The sequence below is a fragment of the Aythya ferina genome (genome assembly GCF_964211825.1).
Source record: "Aythya ferina genome assembly, chromosome: 7".
Lineage (NCBI taxonomy): Eukaryota > Metazoa > Chordata > Aves > Anseriformes > Anatidae > Aythya > Aythya ferina.
Genome location: NC_140302.1, coordinates 8,674,450 through 8,694,149, shown reverse-complemented (window position 1 = coordinate 8,694,149; position 19,700 = coordinate 8,674,450). Strand labels below are relative to the sequence as shown.

The 19,700-nt window shown below is 56.0% G+C and overlaps 5 protein-coding genes across 8 annotated transcripts; 1 reads left to right on the top strand and 4 right to left on the bottom strand.

The window, feature by feature from the left end:
- Positions 1-93: 93 nt before the first annotated feature.
- On the bottom strand, positions 94-1,807 carry ECHS1 (enoyl-CoA hydratase, short chain 1). Its single transcript, XM_084525238.1, has 8 exons — positions 1,657-1,807; positions 1,315-1,512; positions 1,108-1,235; positions 935-1,034; positions 751-855; positions 556-675; positions 411-478; positions 94-325 (listed from the first exon to the last, which is right to left on the bottom strand). Exons 1-8 carry the CDS (start codon positions 1,766-1,768, stop codon positions 260-262), a joined length of 897 nt encoding a protein of 298 aa, XP_084381364.1. The 5' UTR covers positions 1,769-1,807; the 3' UTR covers positions 94-259.
- A 576-nt stretch (positions 1,808-2,383) lies between these two features.
- SPRN (shadow of prion protein) lies at positions 2,384-2,824 on the top strand (the record flags this gene model as incomplete). The annotated part of the gene is made up of 1 exon (XM_084525490.1): positions 2,384-2,824. One exon carries the CDS (start codon positions 2,384-2,386, stop codon positions 2,822-2,824), a length of 441 nt encoding a protein of 146 aa, XP_084381616.1.
- Positions 2,825-3,326: 502 nt separating this feature from the next.
- On the bottom strand, positions 3,327-6,014 carry MTG1 (mitochondrial ribosome associated GTPase 1). 3 transcript variants are annotated; one of them, XM_084525235.1, is made up of 11 exons: positions 5,832-6,014; positions 5,698-5,761; positions 5,357-5,462; positions 5,193-5,273; positions 4,944-5,000; positions 4,615-4,705; positions 4,467-4,528; positions 4,158-4,365; positions 3,870-3,951; positions 3,667-3,779; positions 3,327-3,528 (listed from the first exon to the last, which is right to left on the bottom strand). In XM_084525235.1, the coding sequence occupies exons 1-11, from the start codon at positions 5,968-5,970 to the stop codon at positions 3,431-3,433; spliced, it is 1,101 nt and encodes a 366-aa protein (XP_084381361.1). In that variant the 5' UTR covers positions 5,971-6,014; the 3' UTR covers positions 3,327-3,430. The 3 variants fall into 3 exon arrangements, with proteins under 3 accessions (XP_084381361.1, XP_084381362.1, XP_084381363.1); XM_084525236.1 differs by having other exon boundaries at positions 4,158-4,254; XM_084525237.1 differs by lacking the exons at positions 4,467-4,528; positions 4,615-4,705 and having other exon boundaries at positions 4,158-4,254.
- A 343-nt stretch (positions 6,015-6,357) lies between these two features.
- On the bottom strand, positions 6,358-9,385 carry PAOX (polyamine oxidase). Of its 2 annotated transcripts, XM_084525231.1 has the most exons (7): positions 9,184-9,385; positions 8,625-9,114; positions 8,324-8,523; positions 7,765-8,020; positions 7,392-7,504; positions 7,033-7,190; positions 6,386-6,536 (listed from the first exon to the last, which is right to left on the bottom strand). In XM_084525231.1, the coding sequence occupies exons 1-7, from the start codon at positions 9,368-9,370 to the stop codon at positions 6,405-6,407; spliced, it is 1,536 nt and encodes a 511-aa protein (XP_084381357.1). In that variant the 5' UTR covers positions 9,371-9,385; the 3' UTR covers positions 6,386-6,404. The 2 variants fall into 2 exon arrangements, with proteins under 2 accessions (XP_084381358.1, XP_084381357.1); XM_084525232.1 differs by lacking the exon at positions 7,033-7,190 and having other exon boundaries at positions 6,358-6,536.
- Positions 9,386-9,699: 314 nt separating this feature from the next.
- On the bottom strand, positions 9,700-19,005 carry LOC311439497 (lysosomal acid lipase/cholesteryl ester hydrolase-like). Its single transcript, XM_084525244.1, has 10 exons — positions 15,844-19,005; positions 14,886-14,994; positions 13,692-13,809; positions 12,837-13,035; positions 12,080-12,189; positions 11,457-11,602; positions 10,942-11,088; positions 10,572-10,643; positions 10,139-10,204; positions 9,700-9,938 (listed from the first exon to the last, which is right to left on the bottom strand). The coding sequence occupies exons 1-10, from the start codon at positions 15,861-15,863 to the stop codon at positions 9,705-9,707; spliced, it is 1,221 nt and encodes a 406-aa protein (XP_084381370.1). The 5' UTR covers positions 15,864-19,005; the 3' UTR covers positions 9,700-9,704.
- Positions 19,006-19,700: the final 695 nt, after the last annotated feature.

The window sequence follows — 19,700 nt, the reverse complement described above, 5'->3', positions numbered from 1 at the left end:
CATCACCCCGGTGCAGCGTGGGGACCTCAGCAAACCCCAACACTTCCCAGCTTGGGCGGGCCCCTGCCTGGCTACCAGCAAGGACACCAATGCTGCGGCAGCACCAGGAAAGCCTTTTAATAGTGATGTCTAACTCCCTGACAGGGATTGCCTTGCCTAGCGCAGAGGTAATTGGGGTGATGTGGTGCTGGGGGTGGGGTGTACATCCAGCTGAGGCACACGGGTGACAAACGGCAGCCGACACCTGTGCCATTGCAGCTCAGCTGTCAGTGAAGTCTGCTTTGCGCTTTTCCACAAATGCCGTCATCCCTTCCTTGCGGTCATCCTGGTGGAAGAGTAGAGGCTGGAGGAGGGGAGACCGTGGGCCTGCTCCACCCACACAATGCACCGAGGGCCGGCCCTACACTCACGGTGGCAAAGGTGGCGTAGAAGAGACGCTTCTCTGTCCTGTTCCCTTCCGCCAGTGTTGTCTCGAAGGCTGGGAAAGGGAGAGAAGATGGGGACACCATGCAGCCAGCACCTCCCACGGTGCTCTCTACCCCTAAAAACCCATACCAGCATTGACAGATTCCTTTGCCATAGCCACCACCAGCTTGGAGTTGCTGGCAATCTTCTCAGCACAGCTGATGGCCGCGTCCAGCAGCTTGTCCACGGGGAAGACCTTGCTGACAAGACCTAGAGGAAAAGCAGGGAGCTGGCAGCAGGGTCAGGGGGGTGTTGCTGTGATGCTGGCCTTGCTCACATCCCTACCTGCTGCCTTGGCCTCTGCTGCTGAGATCCGCTCCCCAGTGAGCACCATCTCCATGGCCAGCGACTTTCCCACTGCCCTGGTTAGCCTCTGCGTCCCACCAGCACCTGGGGAAGGGGTGATGGGCACAGCGGGCGGGGACCCCCAGCTGTCCCTGCCCTGCCGAGCTGTGACACCCGCGCTCACCTGGGATTGTTCCCAGCAGGATTTCAGGCTGCCCGAACTGCGCCGTCTCTCCAGCGTAGATGATGTCGCACATCATGGCCAGCTCACATCCACCGCCCAGCTGGCCACACAGCGGGGTTAGCGCGGGCGTGGGGCACGCGGTGCAGGGCACGCAGGGACAACGGGACACTCACGGCATAGCCGTTGACAGCAGCGATAGTGGGTTTCCGGACAGTGGCCACCCGGTCCCAGCCAGCCAGGAAAGCGCCGCCATAGCACTGCTGGAAGCTTTTGCCCTGCATCTCCTTGATGTCTGCGCCGGCTGCAATGGGAGCAGGGGTGCTCATGGCATGGGGACCCCAAGGCAGGCAGGGCAGGGAGGCGGGCAGCCGCGGTGCTACCTGCGAAGGCCTTGTCGCTGCCGGTGATGACGATGGCGCCCACCTGCGCGTCGGCCTCGAAGGCGTCGAGCACCCGCTGCAGCTCCACCATCAGCCCCTCGCAGAGGGCGTTCAGCGCCTGCGGCCGCTGCAGCCGAATCAGGCCCACGTTGCCCTTGCTCCCCGCCTTCTGCACCTGCAGGAACTGGAAGGGGGGCCCTGCCCGCGGCCCGGTAACCGGTCACGCCGCCGCGCCCCCCCGCCCCCCCCGCCGCGCCGCCCGCCGCCATTTCAGGGCGACCTTCGCCGGGCGCGGCGCCCTTTGCCCCGCGGGACGCTCCCGCTGCCCGGAGCCCCGCTCACCGGCGCTGCTGCAGCCCCGCGCCGCCGGCAGACGCCGGCCCGGCAAGACGGGGACGCACAGGCGGCGGCAGGAGACTGCGGGACGGAGGAGCGCGCGCACGGCGGCGGCCATGTCTGCGGAGCGCGGGGTCGGAGGGCGGCCGAGGCCACGCCCCCCGGCCCCGCGGAGCGCCCATTGGCTGGCGCGGCCCCGCCCCGCGGCGCGCCCCGCGACTGGCGCGCGGCCCCGCCCCGCGCCGCGCGTGGGCGCGCACCGGCCGCGCAGCCCCGCTCCCTCCCGCGGCACGGCCAGACCGGAGGGGAACCAGCGGCGGGCCCTGTCCCGGTGAGCGCGGGGCGCGGGCGGGAGCCATCGCGCGCGTGTCTGGAAGCGCGCGGCCGCGGTGGTGCACGCCGGCGAGGCGCGGGAGGGAAGGAGAGGGGAGCGCGCGCGACCGCCGGCGTGATTTGGGCACGGGCGCGGGCACGCGGCCGCACGGCAGCGCCCACAGCCTCCTCTCGGGGCTGAGCGCGAACCCGCACGCGGGCGCGCCAGAGGGACACGGGAGCACACGAGGCTGTGCCACATGTGTGTAAGCCCGTGCGTGCACGCGCACGCACGTGCAAGACTCAGCAGGGTGCGCGCGTGCAGCCCGTGCGCTGCCGCACGTGCTACGCCCACACACCCCACGAGCGTCGCATAAGCGAGGGCACGCGTGCAACCCCGGCACGCTCTGCACGTGCTCGCATGCCTGCCACGCACCCATGCAGCCTGGCCATCCCTGCGCGCAGGTCCTGTGGAATGAGGCGGCGCCTGGCGTGGTGCTGGTCGCTGATGCTGCTCACCGCCACCTTCTGCGATGTGGCCGCCGGCAAGGGCGGGCGCGGGGGTGCCCGGGGTTCCGCGCGGGGCAGGGCAAGGGGGGCTGCCCGCAGCCGGCTGAGGGCCCTGCCCCGCTACGGTGGGGCCCTGCGCGTTGCGGCAGCGGCGGCTGCTGGCGGGGCGGCAGCAGGGGCTGCACTGCAGCAAGGCCGGCTGGCCAGTGGGCCTGACGACAGCATCGAGTACCGCGAGGGCAATGCAACAGCTGGCGCGTGGACCTCGGTGGCCCCGGGCTGGGTGGCCTGGGGTCAGGTTGCCTCCTGGCTCTGCCCACTCGCTGCCCTTCTGCACCGCTTGGTGGCCTGATCCTTCCCATCCCCCAGCAAGGACCAGACACTCACGCCTGGCCAGAGGTGCCCCCCGCTGTGGGCCAGGACCCCACAGAGCCCCGGGCTCATGGCCTGCCTGCGCCAATGTTAAACCCCACCACCTCAGACGCCCCTGTTTGTACCACCCCTTCGCACATGGGATTCTCGATGGTTTGACAGTGACAACGCAGCAATAAACCCAGGCAGAAAGTACACGAGACTGGCTGCAGCCCAGGCACTGAATACGGGATGGGTGGCACAAGCTGAGTGCCCTGGGGCAGCCGAAGCCCCTGTTCCAGGGCCACAGTGGTTTCATCTGGGGCTGGAGGTTGTGACTGCAGTGTTTGGTTTCTGCTCGAGGCACCCACTTCCCCCAGTCCTTGCAGGGTGGCCACAGCCATCACTGAGGCACCTCATCCCCCATAGCAACACTACAGGGCAAGGCCTATGGCACAGCCAACCCCCTCGCCCCCCAGACACGAGTTCCAGCAAGGCACAGATCAGCAAGAGCCACTTTAATCATACCCCCATGCTACCAGGGCCTGCCTCCCTGCTGCTGCTGAGATCTCTGCACCCCTTGGTGAGCCCACGCTGACCCCATCCCTCAGTCCAGCGTCACCCTGCCCAGGCGTCCGGCACGGAAGGCACGCAGGAACTCGTAAGCAGCAGCTGAGTAGTTGAGCATCGTCACATTGACATTCCCTGGAGAAGGAGGCAGCTAATGTGAAGGAAGGTGCCAGAGGCTGGTGCAAGCACTCAGCAGAGTCCACAGCCCTACAATCCCCCAAAACCCAAGACCACACGACCCCCCAAGACCACAGAATGCCCCACACTCCTCACCTGTTCCCGTGAGCACCTTCACCTTCTGCGTCTTGCCCAGGATGAGCGCCACATGCTTCAGCACATGCCCAATGTCATCACTGGCCTCAGGCAGCCCATAGTGCTGCACGTACCTGCCAGAAAGACGTGGCTGCCACCTAGCCCAGCAGGTGGCTGTGCCTAAGGGTGCCTCCAGCTTCTCCCCGTCTCCACGCCATGCTCACCCAAATTGCTGCTGCCTGTTCAGTGTGTATAGCAGGTAGTCAGCCATGATGTCCTCCCCGACCAGGTGGTCACGGATAGCTCCTGGAAGAGAGGGCAAGTCCCAGCAACTTCAGCCTGCCTCAGCTCTGTGCTACGGCAGCCCCACTCCCAGCCCTGTCACCTCTCCCTGCACCCATGCATCACCTGTGGACACTAGGCCAGACACAAAGCCCTCAAGTGTTGGCTGCGGACAGTGGTGCTGCTCTGCCCAGTGGCCAGTGCCAGCTCATGCCCTGAATGCATCTTACCACACAGTGCCAGCTTCATGCCCATCTCCACGTCCCCCAGCTTTGGGGGCAGCACTCCAGGAGTGTCCACCAGGTACATAAGGGGCGTCTCGCAGACCTGCAGTGGGACGGCGGGGCTGTTATACAGACATGTGGTCCAGTAATTAGCAACAGGCTCAGGCAGGGGTGGTGACACCACTAACAAGCTGAGCTCTTCATTGGAGTCTTGCTGCAAAGTAACGGGGTACAGGCTTCTGAGGACATGCAAGCGCTCAGGCCCTTCTCCAAGGCCAGCACCCACCCAGCTGGCAGGGAGAAAAGGGACAGTACCTGAATTCTGGTCAGCACTGCCTTGGTGACACCCGGCTCACCACCAACTGCGGTGGCTTTTCCTTTGGGGAAAGGAGAGAGTGAGGGAAACAAGTGACATGCCTCGGCACGGCTATGCCAGTGGCTCCTTCCTGCGCCAGAGAAATACCCTTTCTGAGGTGCAGCCTCCGCAGTGAGTTGATGAGTGATGACTTGCCCACGTTGGGCACACCGATCACCATGATGTTGTACTCAGCATTCTGGAAGCAAGGGGGATACGCGCAGGCAGAAGCTGGTTACCAGCCAGCTACACCTCAGCAGCCACACAGAAGCAGCCCAGTGTTTGCCAGCACTTCCAGGCATGCAGCACCCTCTCCTCAGCGGGAGAGGGAGGTGCCTGCAGCCCTGATTCCCTGGTCACCCGCTTGCTGGTGGGGCACTAAGACCGCAGGCCCAGAGTGACATTGCACACATGCTTGCAGTCTCGTCTCTTCTCACCTCGGCCCTGTCATAGCGGGGACTGCTGCTGACGAGCTTGGCAACCAGGGGGACAATCTGCAGGGAAGCAGGGAGAAGGGCTCTTACTTGGGGCCAAGGAGAGGATGGGGCACCTTGGCCAATTGGAGCCAGCCTTGGAGATGTGGAATACTGTGGCCCAGTGATGCTGGTCACCAGGCATGCTACTACGTGTCACCTCCCCACAGCATGGCATAGCGGGGAGCCACACTGGGGTTGCTGTCCCGTTACCTTCTTGACATTGCTGTCCCGCTGACAATCAGCAAAGACAACGTGAGAACATCCCTGCTGCTTCAGCTGCTCCAGGACTTTCTGTGGAGACAGAGGCACTTCTGGCACTGTCCTGCAGTAGCCCCACCAGGACCCTGGCCAGCTCCAGCACCCCTCCTGCTCACCAGCTGCTGGCGAGGGTCGGCCAGGTCCATCTTGTTCAGAACCAGAACGTGTGGGCGGATGCCCAGTGCCTCCTGCAGCATGGGGTTACGGCCTGACAGCGGGATGTACTCACTGCTAAGGTGAACAACTGCATGCTGGCAGCAGGGGCAGATACTGGGGAAAACAGAAGGGCTGGGGGGGTGGGAGTGTGGTCCGGGGGCTAATTTGGGGGTTACAGGGCTTGTACGGGGGGGGGGGGAGGGTTAAGGGACTTAGGCCAGGGCACCAGGAGGCGATGGGACACGGTGCTGGTGTCAACGCGGGGCGAGGTGCCGGGGAGGGTGGCGTGGCGGAGGATATGCGAGCGTCGTGCACCTCGACCAGGCAGTCTGCGCGCCGCAGGGAGCCCCGCATCTGCCGCAGCCCTGGAACGCAGCGCCGGGTGGTGAGCAGCGGGGCGCCCGCTGAGGGGCTCGCCCGCCGCCGGGCCCTCACCTTTGGCCATGTGCCCGGGGAACCAGGAGGCCACGTCGCGACCGCCGAAGTCGAAACGAGCTCGGAAGGCGCCTGGCCCCCAGCGAGGCCCGCCCGCGGCGGCGGCGGCCGCTCTCAGCGATCCCGCCCGCCCCGTCATGGCGGCGCCGGCGGCAGCGGCAGCGGGCGCGCAAGGGAGGAGCGGGCCGCGGGGGGCGGGCTCGCGACCGGGATCGGGGCCGGGCCTCACCTCTCCCCGCCCCGCGCCGTTCCTAGAGCCATGGCGACACCGCGCGCTGCAGCGCCTGCGGCGGGGGGCGAAGCCTCGGCGGCGGGGCCGGGAGGGGCCCGAGGGGCGCCCCCCGAGGTCCCCGCCGCCCCCCAGCCGCCCGCCGCCGCCCCCCAGCCGCCCGCCGCGGAGCCCGCACCGCAGCCCGCCCCGCAACCCGGCCCGGCGACGGCCCCGCTGGACGACGTGCGCTTCATGATCGCCAGCACCAACTGGTACTAGCGGCGCTGCGGCACTTGCGCCCCCCCCCCCCCGGCGGCGCCGGGTTCAATAAAGGAGGCTCGGATCGCTGCGGCAAGGCGGGTTTATTGCCGCTCGGCGGCTCGCGGGAGCCGGTTGAGGCGGTCGGCCTCCCGCCAGCCCGACAGCAGCGCCCCGTGCGTAGTGGAGTAGAAGGTGCGGTGGGTGGCCTCGCCGGCGAAGAGGAGCTGCAGCGGCTGCGGGGAGGTGGGCGGTGGGAGGTGAGCTCCCCCGGGGGGGGGGGTTGTGCTGAAGCAGCTCCCCCAGGACCCAAAGGCCTCCCGTCCCCGGGGTCCGGCGTGGGGGGGGGGGTGCCCACTCGCATGCACAACCTGCTGTGCGGAGAGCAAGAGGTGGGCACCTCTGTGCGCCGCAAGCACGGTGGCAGAGGCCAAGGAGGAATACTGCGTGGCCTGAGGGTGCTGGGAAGCGGGTGGGGGGGAGCTGCACATCCCCAGAGTGTATGGGAATGGGGTACCCCCCTCATCCCTGAAGCTTGGCAGGAGGACTCAAGCGTCATGGACTCCTGAACAGCGCAGAAGCCATCTATCTGTCCTTGTACCCCCTGTCCTTGGGGTACCCTGTTCCCACCTGTGGCCACCCATCCCCACACATCTCCGCCCAGTCAGAGGAACAGCACCAGGGCGGCTGTCCCATGGGTCCCATACACCCGCCATTTCCCGGCATAATTACCCTGGGGTCTGATGCGTCATCAGGCAGAGGCTGGGCCAGCGCATCAATGTCATCCCCTGAGCTGCCAACAGCCACGTAGCTGTAGGAGCCCCGGGTGTAGGGTGCACTGTGCCACTGGGACCGGAGAATGCTCTGGGGAGCAGGCAGGCTTGGGTTCCCTACACACATGGGGACAAAGCTGAGACCTGTCCTCCCAGCACCACTCTGGCGGACTCTCCCAGCACCACTCTGGGTGTTGGGAGAGTCCGCCAGCCTTCTGCCTAAGCAGCCTGGGAGCTCTTGCATGGAGATTTAGGGGATCTTCCATCTCCGAAGGCACCCTGGCCCCACTGGGCAGCAGTGGGTAGGGGAGCAGGTACCTGTCAGCGTGCGGAGAACGTTGGTCATGGTGCGGAGAACCTCTGCATCGCTTAGCGTCTCCATGTACTCTGCCTCCTTCCCAGCAATGAAGCCACAGAGGACGTGCCCAAGCCTGGGGGAGGGAGAGGAGGGCACCTGTCAGGATGGAAGGCGATGGGGCTAGTTCCGCGCAGGCAAGAGCCCTCTCTGCCCTGGGAACACCACCGTTCCCACTGTGCTGCAGCCAGAGGTGACAGCGGCTCTGTGAAGGCTTGACACCACAGACGGGACCGAGACACTCATTCACGTTGCGTTGAAGGTGCCCAAACACAGCACTGCCTGCCAGCACTGCAGAGATGCCGTGGTGTGGGGCTGAAGTGCCCAGCCACATACTGCTCTGGTGGCTGGAGGACCACAAAGCCGATGAGCTTCTTGAACCAGCCGGCTTCCAGGTCAGTGCTGGGCTCTGCAAGGGGTGATTCGTCCTCCCACACCACTTCCAAGAGCTGCTGCTCAGGCTCCCAGAAGGGTTGCTCAAACTCCAGGAAGATCTTGTTGTTGGTGCCGAAGCCCAGGCGGCGAATGGCCTCTGCTTTCCACTTGGGCAGGGGGGGCTGGAAAAAGTCGTGATGGTGTTCTTTGAGGAAACCTACAGAGAAAAGATCAGGCAGCTCCTTCCACTGCAATCCAGCTGCTCACTGAGCCTGGGGTGGCAGTGGGGCTCAGCAGGGTGATGCAGCAGTCAGGGAAGGGGATAGGGCCGCAGTGCTTGGGTTTGGGATACTTTCTCCTCATGGTCCATGGGAAGGGGAGGCTGGGAAGGGGCTCAGGCCAATCCTGCCCATATTCAGCCTTGCCAGCCAGCAGCAGCGCACAGGAACATCCCCTCGTGGTGTGGGGCAGGGACTGTGGGTGCCAAGGGATGGGCAGGGCAGGGAATCGGTGGTCTCACCCAGCGGGATGGTGATGATGACGTGGTCAGCGAGAAAAGAGTCACCGTCCTCGCACTCCACCCGGACGGGGAAGATCCTCGCCACATCCCCCTTCTCACAGAAGGACCCCTGCCACTGGATGGTTTTCACTGGCTTGTTGAGGAGGACGGTGCCCTCAGGCAGAGCTGCAAGCATGCGGTCGGGCAGGCTGCTGTAGCCGCTGTGGGAGAGGATGACAACCGGGATGCCTGCCTGCCCTGCTTGGTCACCCTGTGTGGGACCCCACCAGGGGCTTCCCTCTGCTCCCTGCCCCACACTTACCCCGGGAAGGTGCAGTCAAGGCCGGGCAGTGAGGTGTACTCCCCAAAGGACCCCAGGGCCACCAGGTCCATGCTGTGGGTGCCGCTGATGCAGCACTCCAGCTTCAGACAGGTGCTGAGGATGGCCAGCCGGAGCCGCTTGCTGTCCTCATTCTCATCCCAGGTGGGGGCCAGCCGGGCGAGCTCTGCCCGCAGGTACTGCCCCACACCGGCAGCAGGCAGCTCCTTGGCATGGAGGAAGGCCTGGGCCGAGCCCAGCAGCTCAGAGAAGAGAGCGCGGGTGCTGCTCACCAGCTCGGGTCTCAGCACCTTCCCTGAGCTGCCGTAGGTGACACAGGGCAGCAGCGGGTGCCCCCCAGCCTCCACCTGCTGGTTCTCCTTCTCGGCAGCGCCGGGCCCCAGCAGGCCGTAGCAGGAGGCCAGGTGAAAGACGGGGTTCCCCTCCGAGGGCCCGTGGATCCAGTGCGCGCCCAGCTCCGCCAGCCCCGAGGCTGCAGGAGGGGAACGGGCTCACCCCGGGGCTCCCGAGCTCGGAGCCCCCCCTCCACCTCACTACCTACCAAAAGGGTGGCTCCAGATGCGGCCCCCGACGCGGCTCCCCGCCTCCAGCAGCCGCACAGCGCCAGGGCCCTGCAGCCGCTGCGCCACCCCCAGCGCCGCCAGCCCCGCGCCCACCACCAGCACCCGCCGCCCGCCGCCGGCCTCCATGGGGCCCGCGCCGCTTCCGGGGCCACCCCGGATCTGCATGGCTGTGGGGAGCTGCGGCAGCGCCACAGCCCTGTCTCGTCCCCTTCAAGCAATGTGTTTATTTATTTATTTATATTTATTTTGTTTTTCTGGATGTGCGGGTATGGGTTTTGCAGCACGCAGCAGGGTGGGGACATGCAGAGCAGGAGCAGGCGGTTTGGCAGTGGCACCGCTGTCATCTGGCCCCATGTTCCCCGCATCCACCCCAAGACCCCTGTGGCAGCTGAGGAAGGTTTGGCTCGATCCATCTCCTCGCTGCCACAGACAGGGGCTGCTCCCAGCACCCAGCCTCCCCGTGTCCAGATGCAACTGGCCTGCTGAGCTGGGTCCCGCTCTACCGGGACCTCTCCATCAGGGCCAGGATGTGGCTGTAGAGGCGCCTGGGGGCATCCAAACCCCAGATGAAGTCCCAGTGGTTCCAGTCAGCAATGTGCACGTAGGAGACGACATGGGCGATGCGGGGCAGCAGCAGGTGCACGTCCCTCCAGTCGGCTGCCCAGTCCTCACCCCCTGACCACACTGCAGTGGGCACAGTCATCTTCTCCAGCTGGTAGGAGGGAGGTATCTCCTGGAGAGACACAGACACGTCTGAGAACCCCCACAAGCTAACCCAGCCCTGCAACATCTGGGACAGACTCGGCGTGACGCTGGCAGTGGTTTTGGATGGGGACATCCTGGGGAATGAATGCAAGGGGGTTTCCCCAGCCCCTGCCACTGCCACCTGCCCACCTCCCTCCTCCAGACACCAGCGCTGCAGCCTCCTCCTACCTGGTGGTATATTGCTTGGTTTTCACTGCCATAGTCAAAGGCTTTGAAGTCTCCTGAGGTCATCACCTGGGAGGAGAGGACCAAACTGCAGTGAGATGCGCAGTGGGGCCCCTCAGTGCAGCTGCAAAAGTCCCACATCTCAAAGCCTCCTTGAGGGACTACTTTGCAAGAGGGTGCTTGATGTTTCACAGTGGGGTAGCATCCCCACAGAGCCAGACCTTCCTCTTGTACAGGGGTGGTGATTTGACCTCCTGTGTCCATAGCTGCCAAGTTCATAAAGCAATGGGTTGCACATGATTTCGTGCTACCCTTGCACCTGTGTGACCCTTCTCGCCAGCAGTGTTTTGTGTGCAGGGTGCTGCAAGAGAACTTTCTGTTGGTGACTTTACTTTCACACACTCAATGTCCTTCTGCTCTCTTTCAGGGAACCTACCTGGGCCCAGTGTATCATGTTTTTGACAGATGTCCTGTCAGGATAGTGGGCTGTGTATACATCCAGCCGGGTCTGCAGGGAAAAACATTCAAGATATCATTCCTTGCAAATAGTTAGGACCAATGACAACAGTTGCCAGACAATGCATTTTCCAAAACAGCCGCTGCTGAGTTGTGCTGCATATAGACTTGGTTCAGGTTCAGAAATATAATTTCCATTAAAAATCAATTGCTCTGTGGTGCGGCTGTGGTGCTTCCTTGTGCTGCCAGGAGGTTTAGCATGTCTCCTGGGGACAAGCAGTGCACGTGCAGAAAGCTTGTGGACTTCTTCTTTTGGGGTGGCAGCAAGAGGGGTACAGAGGCACACATACCATGTTGAGGTTCTTCTCATTGTAGCCTCCCAGCAGGAACAACAGGGTGGCACAGGGCTTGTGCAAGACTGGGTGCCTGCACAAGTCAGGAAGAAATCTCCAGAGCTTCCTCATTCGCAGTGAGGCGTCTGTTTGGCCCAGCAAGAGCTGGGGAAACAAAGAGCAAAGGTAACTGCTTGCATTTCTCTTTCTGCACCCACCCCTCAGCCTGTCTTCCGCAACCCGGCTTGCCAGAGCCCTGCGGTGTCCCCATGAGCTGTCCTGTAAGGGGACGTGCTGCACAGGGTGCCTGTGGGAGCAAAACCTGCTTGCCTCTACCCTCCGCCCTGCTGGGATGCGTGCAGGTTGCTGAACGTTGTGCTGCCCATGTGCTGGTGGAAGGCACGCTGGGGAAATCGATGTTCTTGCCTCTTCTCTTTCACTCCACCTCTCTGGTGGGCTGAAAGCACTGGATTTGTTTCTCACTGTCATTAAAATTGAGCTCAAGGGAGTAGAGTAGGGACCATATTTCATACCTGAAATACCTTGAATTGTCTGTCAAGCAGGAACGACATTTTCATAACTGGACTTTTGGCGTGCTTAATTAACACTGCAGGAGCCAGGGCAAAAAACATTTTGATTTTCTGAGCCAGTTCTGGCATGGATGAAAATGCTATGAATGCTGAGAAAACAGAAAAACAATATGAGACTTGTTGGTCTTTGTTCTCTCTTATGTTCTCTCATACCTGTGGTGGCCTAGCTGGTGAAAAAAAAACAACAATGCGTGCTTCATCAGAAAGCACAAACTGTGACCTCCATGCAAAATGCCTCTGTGTTTGGTGCGGAACATTGCAATTCGATTTTCTGGACTGAAATTTGGTTTTCAGGAGCTTACTGAGGTCACCAAGAAATTTTCCTACTGATCTGGAACATGCTGGTCCTCCCAGTTCTCCTTTATAGAAAGCACTGCTGCTGAGGGATTCCTCACTGCAGGAGACCTTCTGAACATTGCCCTCATGTGCCTGCTCGGCTGTTCACAAAGATAGGACCTCTCTAGAATTTCTGTTCACATATGGAAAAATTATTGTTTTCAAGGTGGTACGGGCCATGCCTTCCCTGCTGTGGAGAGAAACGTGATGTCCAACCCTTTCTAACACACCAATAGTGGCACCCTGAGAGTAGCCCACGTAATATATCTGCTTCTGGCCGGTCTTCCGCAGAACAAAGTTGATCATTGCTGGGAGGTCATACATAGCCATTTCATGGAAACTGCAATACAGGAATAGCATGTCAGTTACAAGGTATATATACAGAAGGCTTTGACATCTGAGGGTAATTTTCCAGTAGAAAATTCTCATGGCCAAGAAGAGCTCTGTGGTGGGTGGAACTACATGAGGTCCGAAGGCATCTCTCCTACCATGGCCTCATTGTTCCTTGAAAAGGCTTAGTCCTCCCATAACCGTAGTTGGGAAACTGTGCAGACCCCAGCCAGCAGTGCAACACAGCATTTCAGGTGCAACACATGACAGCTCTGAAGACCCACAACTGGCTCTGCAGGTCAGGGTGCCAGCACCTGCTCTGCTTCTCAAGAGCTCCTGCCCATGTGTCTTTTAGAGTGATACGGTGAAATGCAGACCTACATTATTAGCTTGTCTACTGCAAGCTGGTGTCTCCACAGGGTGGAGACCTACAGAGGCTGCAGCACCCCACTGCCTGGAGATGCTGGCACCATATCACAAGCTGGGTTTGCACAGGTGTCTCCAGCCTTCCTGCCTCCAGCCTCCACTGGGAGGTCTGGGGGAGGCCATGTCTGGGACTATATGCTCTGACTTGCCTTCATGGAGGCACCCACCTCTGCCCAGAGGTTAGTGACAGATAGGAAAGTTTGCCAGCTTTTGTAATCCACTCCAGCCTACCTGAAATCCCAGAATTCAACCTGATCAGTGGAAAGATGCCGGTGTCTCTGGGACCAGCGTGTTCCCCGACTGTTTCCCAGCCAGACGTCATAGCCAGAGTCTGCTAGTATGAAGCCAAGGCTGTTGTTAGACAGATTTTCAACCCAGTTGCTGCCTTCACCGAGTAGCCCATGCTGAAGAAACACAACTGGTTTGGGGCCTGGATTTGAAAGAGAAACAGCATGTTTCATTCAAACAGAATCCTCCTACTTAACCCAAATTCAGGCTAAGACAGCCTCCTTGTTGCATGCTCAGACAACATGCAATGCATGTTGTTATGACATCTCCTTGAGAAGATGAAGCCTGGAGAAAGACATCAGATCAGGGACATTAGGAAATCTCTGCGGTAGTTGTCTCGTGGCTATTATCCTGGTTGTCTCAGGCTGGAGAGCTGCTGTTGTCTCTCCCAGGTCCTTCTGGTCCAACATGCCCATACCCTCAGTGCCGTGGCCATAGGCAGCTCACAGCAACCATGTAAAAGCTCAGGCCTACAGGCCTGTCCCCAGGATAGTACAGATTCCAAAGTCACAGATTTAGGAGGAAAAAGTAAAACTAAATTATCCCACGATATGTCTTCACCCTCTGAGCCTTGAAGCCAAGTTGCTGCTTGATAAAAAGGGTTCCCATGCTGCACCCATTTGCTGGCTGGCAAAACCTTGGCTGTAAATTGGAGAAGTGCCATGGATTTAGTATTTTAGCTTTAACAGCGTATACTCCCTTAGCTGGATAAATTTCATCCCTTCACACAGATCTCAGGTAGCTGATCAGTGGGTTACACCTTTTTTTTGCTGGCTTCCTTGCCAAACAGAACCATACCTCCATTTCCAGGCTTTTCTCTCCCGTGAGGAATTCTGTTCAGGATGACGTAGTAACCATCACGAGTCAGGACTTCGTACTCCTCACTGGGGTACCCTCTGTAGCAGATGATTTGGCTCTGAGAAAACAAGAAACAAGGTGGAAAACCCAATCAAATGTTTGAAAATACCAAATGCTGAGGTCTACAAGGGATGAGGAGGCATGGGCAGTGACTGAGCAGGAGTGGGGCTGCTCAGGGTCAGGAGGCAGCAGGGCCCAGCTGCAACATGCATCACGTGTCTTTGGATTCCTCCAAAAGTGAGGGCTGAAAGCAAAAGGGCTTACTGGCTCCTGATACTAGCAGCAAAACATGTCATGTCATGCTCTGAGCCAGCTGGCAGGGCAGATAAGATCGTGGGCATATCCATCCTGCAGAGCTGGGCTGACTGGAAGTGCCTCTTGTGGCAACAGGACAAGCTCCGTAGGATTTTTCACAGGACTCACGTGGCTCTGCCAAAGCTTTATCTATGCTGAAAATTCAACAGATTGGGACGTTTCAGTCCAGTGAAATCAAGCCTACAGATTGCCATGCTTGCATTTTCACATGGTTGCTAGAAGAGGCTGATTTCAGCAATTTCATTGCCAAACTCCTGAGTGCATCTAAAGGTGCAGCCTGCTGGATCTGCAGTGCTGGCCCAGCTGGGAGTGGGGCCAGCAGGGGTCTGGATGCAAAGCCCTGCCCTGGTGCCTCCAACCCAGGACTGGTGTGCTGGTGAGCCTGTGCCTGGTGCAGCACCACCAGCGCTGGCTCCATTTTAGGCTCACTTGTGGGGCTTTTAATTCCTCACTGAGCTCCAGCCTTATCAAGGGGAATGGGAGAATGCCAAGCTGTTTGAACAAGGAGAAGAGGAGCGTGCAAAACTTTCTACCCTCAAGGAAGAAATCTGATCCAATCCACATTGTGATTACTGCCTCCTCTAACTGACCTGCTTATAATTGCGCTTAATGCTGGGAGGAAAAAGATTCATTCAGGAAGCAGGGCTTGTTAATTGTGTTTTTGAGGCAGCATAATACTACTCAGCTGTACAAACCCAGCACACACAGCTACACAAGCCCTCTCCACACACCCTCCACCCCTCTGCAACCCTCTTTCCCCTAGCTACACATCTGCAAACCTTCAGACAGAGAGGAAATTCAGGCTTCTCCTGAACTTACAATATTCATGAATGTCTCAGGATTTGCACCCATGTGCTCCATGACATCTTCTGAGTTTGCAGCTGCTTGTGTCAAAAACAAAGTTGCAATGAACAACCACATCTTGCACCTGTGTAAAATATTATTAGTATATTATTATTATTCATTAATAACTGTATATCTGTAGATCACAAATGACAGGTTGTGCTGGGGAAGAAAAGGAGATTCCCATCTCCAGGTTTCATTTAGATTCCCTGCAGGGCTCTCCATGCTTCTCCACACAGGCTGGATCGGGAACTGGGCAAGACCCATTTGAAGTTTTAATCGTAAAAAGATGATGTAATGCAAGTACTAGGGTGATGGAAAATGCCGTTGGGCCAATTGTCACATGGAGGGAATTAATCCTAAATAAGAATTTGAACTACGAAAGAAACACATATCTATACTTTTGCTGTGTCTTTACTGCTTAGCTTTTGCACACAGAAGCCACCGAGGGTCCCATGAACTGAAACTACTAGAGACTTGTAGAAAGACTATTTATTAAATGTGTTGCCTGAAAAAAAAAAAAAAAAAAAAGGTTTTTAATCACCTTAGAATCTCTTGCCCCGAACAAAGATATATTCGTAACACAGTTAATATTATATGTGATTTCTAATGCTTTGCCAGTCTATTAAAAGTTAGAGTGTAACTTCTACTCAGTCACGTGAGCTGCAAATCTGTTTTTTCAAACCACCAGCCATCTGTTTTCTCTCTACCTTCCTTCATCCTCCTCCCGGTGGGTCTCCCACACCATGAGACATATCTGCCCTCTGAAATATTCCCAGTGTTCACAATAACTCTATGTTAATACCTAGAGATAAGTTACTGAGAAAAAAAAAGGAAGAAAACAAACAAACAAACAAACAAACAAAAACAGTCAATGCTTTTTCACCCTCAGGATAGCTCCAACACAAATCTGAATTACAGTAAAATACATTACCAGGCAGAGCCCACTGTCATATCTGATCAGGCTGGTGGTGGGAATGGTTGTAGCTCTACCAACACCAGCATTAAAAGGAGCGTGTTGTGTCAGAGCCCTGCTACGTCGGCACAACACTGGACCAGATCATGTGTCCTCCAATTAAGGGATGTGAGCATGGGTCATATCTTTGATAACTTCCTCCACTTGGTCTTGTGGTCATAACTCTCAGGCTTGCAACGGATTACATTTTCAGAAGCAGCTGAGGTGACGCAGTAAGGAATTTCAGCTATGGAATTTCATCTTAAGCTGATGATAGCCACAGTAAAAAACATCCAAATATTTCATTTGGAAAAGGTCATTTCCTAACTCCCGTGTGCCCATGGGAATGCATCTTAGAAGGGGTTGTGGAGGAAGGAGAAGACCCAGGCTGCTCTCACTGCCTGTGCACACAGACCCCATGAAATGATGTGGGCAAACGGCAGCTGTGTCTGGCTCTCTACCAGATTCATGAGGCCACACAAGCATGCTGACCTCTCCATCCTCTCACATGAGTGTCAGACCAGACTTCATTGGCTGTGTGGGTGGAAAACACTAGGCCATTACACTATCCTTCATAAGTGGCAGCGGCCCAGGCAGCCCCTACATACCTCTTAGGCCCAAGCAGTATTGTATTTGCAGCTGGCAACTTGCAAAACCTCTGTAATGTTCTCTGGGAAAGCACCAACCTTAGCATCTTGCCGATGGACTGCAGAGAGAAGGAGAGCTTGTGCAATGCCTCTGTTTGGCTGAAGCGATGTGTATTACACAGAGCAAAGGTGCTCTTTCTCCACCTGCAGCCCATGATGCTACAACCTGCGCTTTTCTGTAGCTGCTCAGTAGCCACCCAAAAGTCCAAGCCTTTGTCTGGCTACCAGGTGCCCTGCTTACATGTATATTTCCTGGACAAGGATTAGGTTGACTTCTAATATTTATACCAGCCATAGTCCAGGAGCAGTCTGTGAGTTGTGAAACACACTTCTTTAAAACACACACAGGTTACTCCATCCACAAGACTAATTTTCTATCAGTGCTCATCACTGACTGAAAGGAGCTATGTGTGTGGGTACAACCTTCCCACAACAGGTGTGCGAAAGCCTTTGCTGTTTCATTACCTCACTTCTGTCCATATTTGTGCCTCTTAAGTGTCTTCCCCCTCTTGTGAACACCAAAGTCCCACTACATAAGATAGACTTCACAAGTTGTGTAGAGGACAATTCCAGCATCCATCCTAAGAGTGTTTAAACAATGCCCCGTGGATGGAGAAACCAGCACCCAGCCTGTGTTCTCTACACTACCCTCTGGTTTCCTTCAACAGCATCAAGACAGACTTCACCTTTTACTTGTACAGTCAGCTGCTTCATCCACTGTCATGTCTGTTGCTTTCTGCCTCCGCTAGGTACTAGCTATGTGGTGGAGGTACTAGATACTAGCAGTAGTGACTAGTAGAGGTTGGAAAGATGGCAGTGTCCTCTGGCCAAGAGACAAGGCTGTCAGAGTGGTGTATCAGCACTGTGACTGGTGTCGCATTTAGCACTGGTACTTACCATATCTATGGTAGGAAAGAGAGGAGTTGCAAACAAAAAGCAGCTAGTTTTTTACTGAGAAATTCTTGTTTAGCTTAGTCAAAGGAAGAAATGAGGACCTTAGAGGTTTCTGAGGTTAGGGGACCAGAGCTGAACATTTTGACAGGTAGGTGCAAGTTTGGGTAAAAAGAACAATACTGTCATGACACTGCTGTGCATGTACATTTGACAGAACTGTGAATCATCACTGATATGAACCTACAGTGCCAGGGCCTCATAATACCTGGTAGGGTGCATAAGCAAATATTGGGTAGACTATTATGGGAATCTTAAAATTAAACTGTATAATCAAACTCATGGAATATTCGTACAGTACTGTTGTAGGATCTAACTTAAGAAAACTCAAGAGCATTTAGAAACTGAAAGACATTCTACTTGACTTTCTAAGCAAGTAAACCATGCAAAGAACACACACTCTCAGCAGGGCCAAAATGTGTGTGTCCAAGTGGTCTGGCCGAGGTCAACAGAGGGTGACATGGAAGGCAAAGGTTGCCACTGTTGAGTTGTCAGTACACTTTCGGTTTCCTCTTGAGCACCCAGGCCAACTCCTTCCAGGACAGGCCTCTAAGGTCTTTTAGAAGACAAAAGTTGTGGTGTGATGTTTTGGCTCTGCATCTGATTTACTTCAGGCTTCATAAGTGTTAGGCAATGATGGGCATCTTTCATTTTCTTGTTTGGGATTATAACCTGTCATCCTCTTGGGATAACAGGAAGAGAAACAGCCCATAAGATGTACTCTATCCCCTCTGCTGTTGTTCTGTTGTCAGGCGCGTGTCTTCTGCCAATGAGTCACCTTTTCTGTGGCACATCAGGGTGCAAGCAACACATTCCTCAGTGCTTACAAGAGTGGTTGGTATTAATCATGTCCTCGGCAATCAGTGCACACCAGATCAATGCATACTGTTCTTCTAACTCTTGTTTTGTCAATTCTCCTGGTGCTTTCACACACCTAACAGCTTCCAGGTAGTATGTCCAATGTGCTGGTTGTTACCTTCTACCTGCTAATGCTTACCAAGCATGAGGGTAGGCAAATCACAAGTAGGGAGATGCTTAACTAGCTGTTGTCTGGTCTTGGCATCCTGAGCTGGGAAGGACAGTATCATTCTGATTTTAGGAATGACAGACTCTTCTGTAATACCAGCCAGATAAATATGATTCCCTCACAATAAACTTAAACAACCTTGCTCGAGTGAAAAATCTGATAAGGAAAGTGCTGCTTATCTAGTTGTACATCTCCTAGTTTAAAGCCCCTCCATGAGGCTGGTATATCACCAGTATCTCTGATTAAACAGTTAATAGGGACTTTATCCACGTTGCACAGTCAGGCTTGATGAAACAATGAATTATTTTCACAACACCTTTCTATAGTTGTTCATGCAATCATTTTATACACAGTAGTGAAACTGAATCAACAAGAGCTTACATGTTTCTTAAGGTTTATTGCAAAATAACCGTGATATGGTGACCAGTGATTTCTCTCACCTCTATTCCTGTTTCTTTGCTCAGGTGAATCCAGAAGAATCCTGAACTTCTTGTACTCTTCTGATCTCTCTTAACTGTACACTTCATTTTAAAACATGTCTAACATTGAAGTAGTTTGGTTTGTTTATCAACAGACTTGGGCAACTTCAGAAAACTTAATAAATTAATATTAATAATTCAAAATATTATTAAAGTATTAACTTTTCAAATTTGGCATTTTAGTGCTCTTGGGCCTGTTTTTCAATGTATTGCAGAAAGTCTGACTTAGGGTCAAGGCAATCAGAGACCTTCAGGAAGCAGTAACAAGACCCACACAACAGAGTCCAGGGTGAGTTGCGGCAGTCAGGAACAGAGACCTACTCCGGTTAATGAAGAACACTGGAGTTAGTTATATCTCAAAATTATTTAGGCTAAACGTAACTTTCCATGGCTTCATCCTGTTCGCATCTGCCTAATGTACCAATGCACAAAAATACAAGTCTCCAGGACCAATTACCCATTCTTTCTTCCAAGCATTCATCTAGCAATCTTGAAAGAGGTTTCAGAAATAACTTCATAAATAACACAGAAATTGCTGATAGTTACTAAACCAAGAAATCTACGTGTCCTCAAATGAGAAAAACTCTGAATCTACTTAGCAATGGCAGTGACTGCGGGAGATGTTTTTCAGGCTTGCTGTTAAGGATCAGAGAAACATGAAAAGGCTGTGCACCATATGACATGGCTTGACGAAACCCTGTCCTAGTTTAATCCCAGTACAATTCAGTTTCT

What these genes read in the sequence shown, in the direction of transcription:
- PAOX (XM_084525231.1), bottom strand. Translation starts at nt 9,370, where the DNA reads ATGCAGATCCGGGGTGGCCCCGGAAGCGGCGCGGGCCCCATGGAGGCC. An exon ending in CATCTGGAGCCACCCTTTTG is followed by an intron (nt 9,115 to 9,183) that starts GTAGGTAGTGAG and finishes CCCCTCCTGCAG; the next exon opens with CCTCGGGGCTGGCGGAGCTG. An exon ending in CGTTCTCCGCACGCTGACAG is followed by an intron (nt 7,191 to 7,391) that starts GTACCTGCTCCC and finishes CCATGTGTGTAG; the next exon opens with GGAACCCAAGCCTGCCTGCT.
- LOC311439497 (XM_084525244.1), bottom strand. Translation starts at nt 15,863, where the DNA reads ATGACAGTGGGCTCTGCCTG. An exon ending in CTGAGACATTCATGAATATT is followed by an intron (nt 13,810 to 14,885) that starts GTAAGTTCAGGA and finishes TTGTTTTCTCAG; the next exon opens with AGCCAAATCATCTGCTACAG. An exon ending in ACATGATACACTGGGCCCAG is followed by an intron (nt 10,205 to 10,571) that starts GTAGGTTCCCTG and finishes CTCTCCTCCCAG; the next exon opens with GTGATGACCTCAGGAGACTT.
- ECHS1 (XM_084525238.1), bottom strand. Translation starts at nt 1,768, where the DNA reads ATGGCCGCCGCCGTGCGCGCGCTCCTCCGTCCCGCAGTCTCCTGCCGC. An exon ending in CAGCGACAAGGCCTTCGCAG is followed by an intron (nt 1,236 to 1,314) that starts GTAGCACCGCGG and finishes CTCCCATTGCAG; the next exon opens with CCGGCGCAGACATCAAGGAG. An exon ending in TCTACGCCACCTTTGCCACC is followed by an intron (nt 326 to 410) that starts GTGAGTGTAGGG and finishes CTCTTCCACCAG; the next exon opens with GATGACCGCAAGGAAGGGAT.
- MTG1 (XM_084525235.1), bottom strand. Translation starts at nt 5,970, where the DNA reads ATGACGGGGCGGGCGGGATCGCTGAGAGCGGCCGCCGCCGCCGCGGGC. An exon ending in CCCGCTATGACAGGGCCGAG is followed by an intron (nt 4,706 to 4,943) that starts GTGAGAAGAGAC and finishes CCTTGCTTCCAG; the next exon opens with AATGCTGAGTACAACATCAT. An exon ending in GAAGGTGCTCACGGGAACAG is followed by an intron (nt 3,529 to 3,666) that starts GTGAGGAGTGTG and finishes CTCCTTCTCCAG; the next exon opens with GGAATGTCAATGTGACGATG.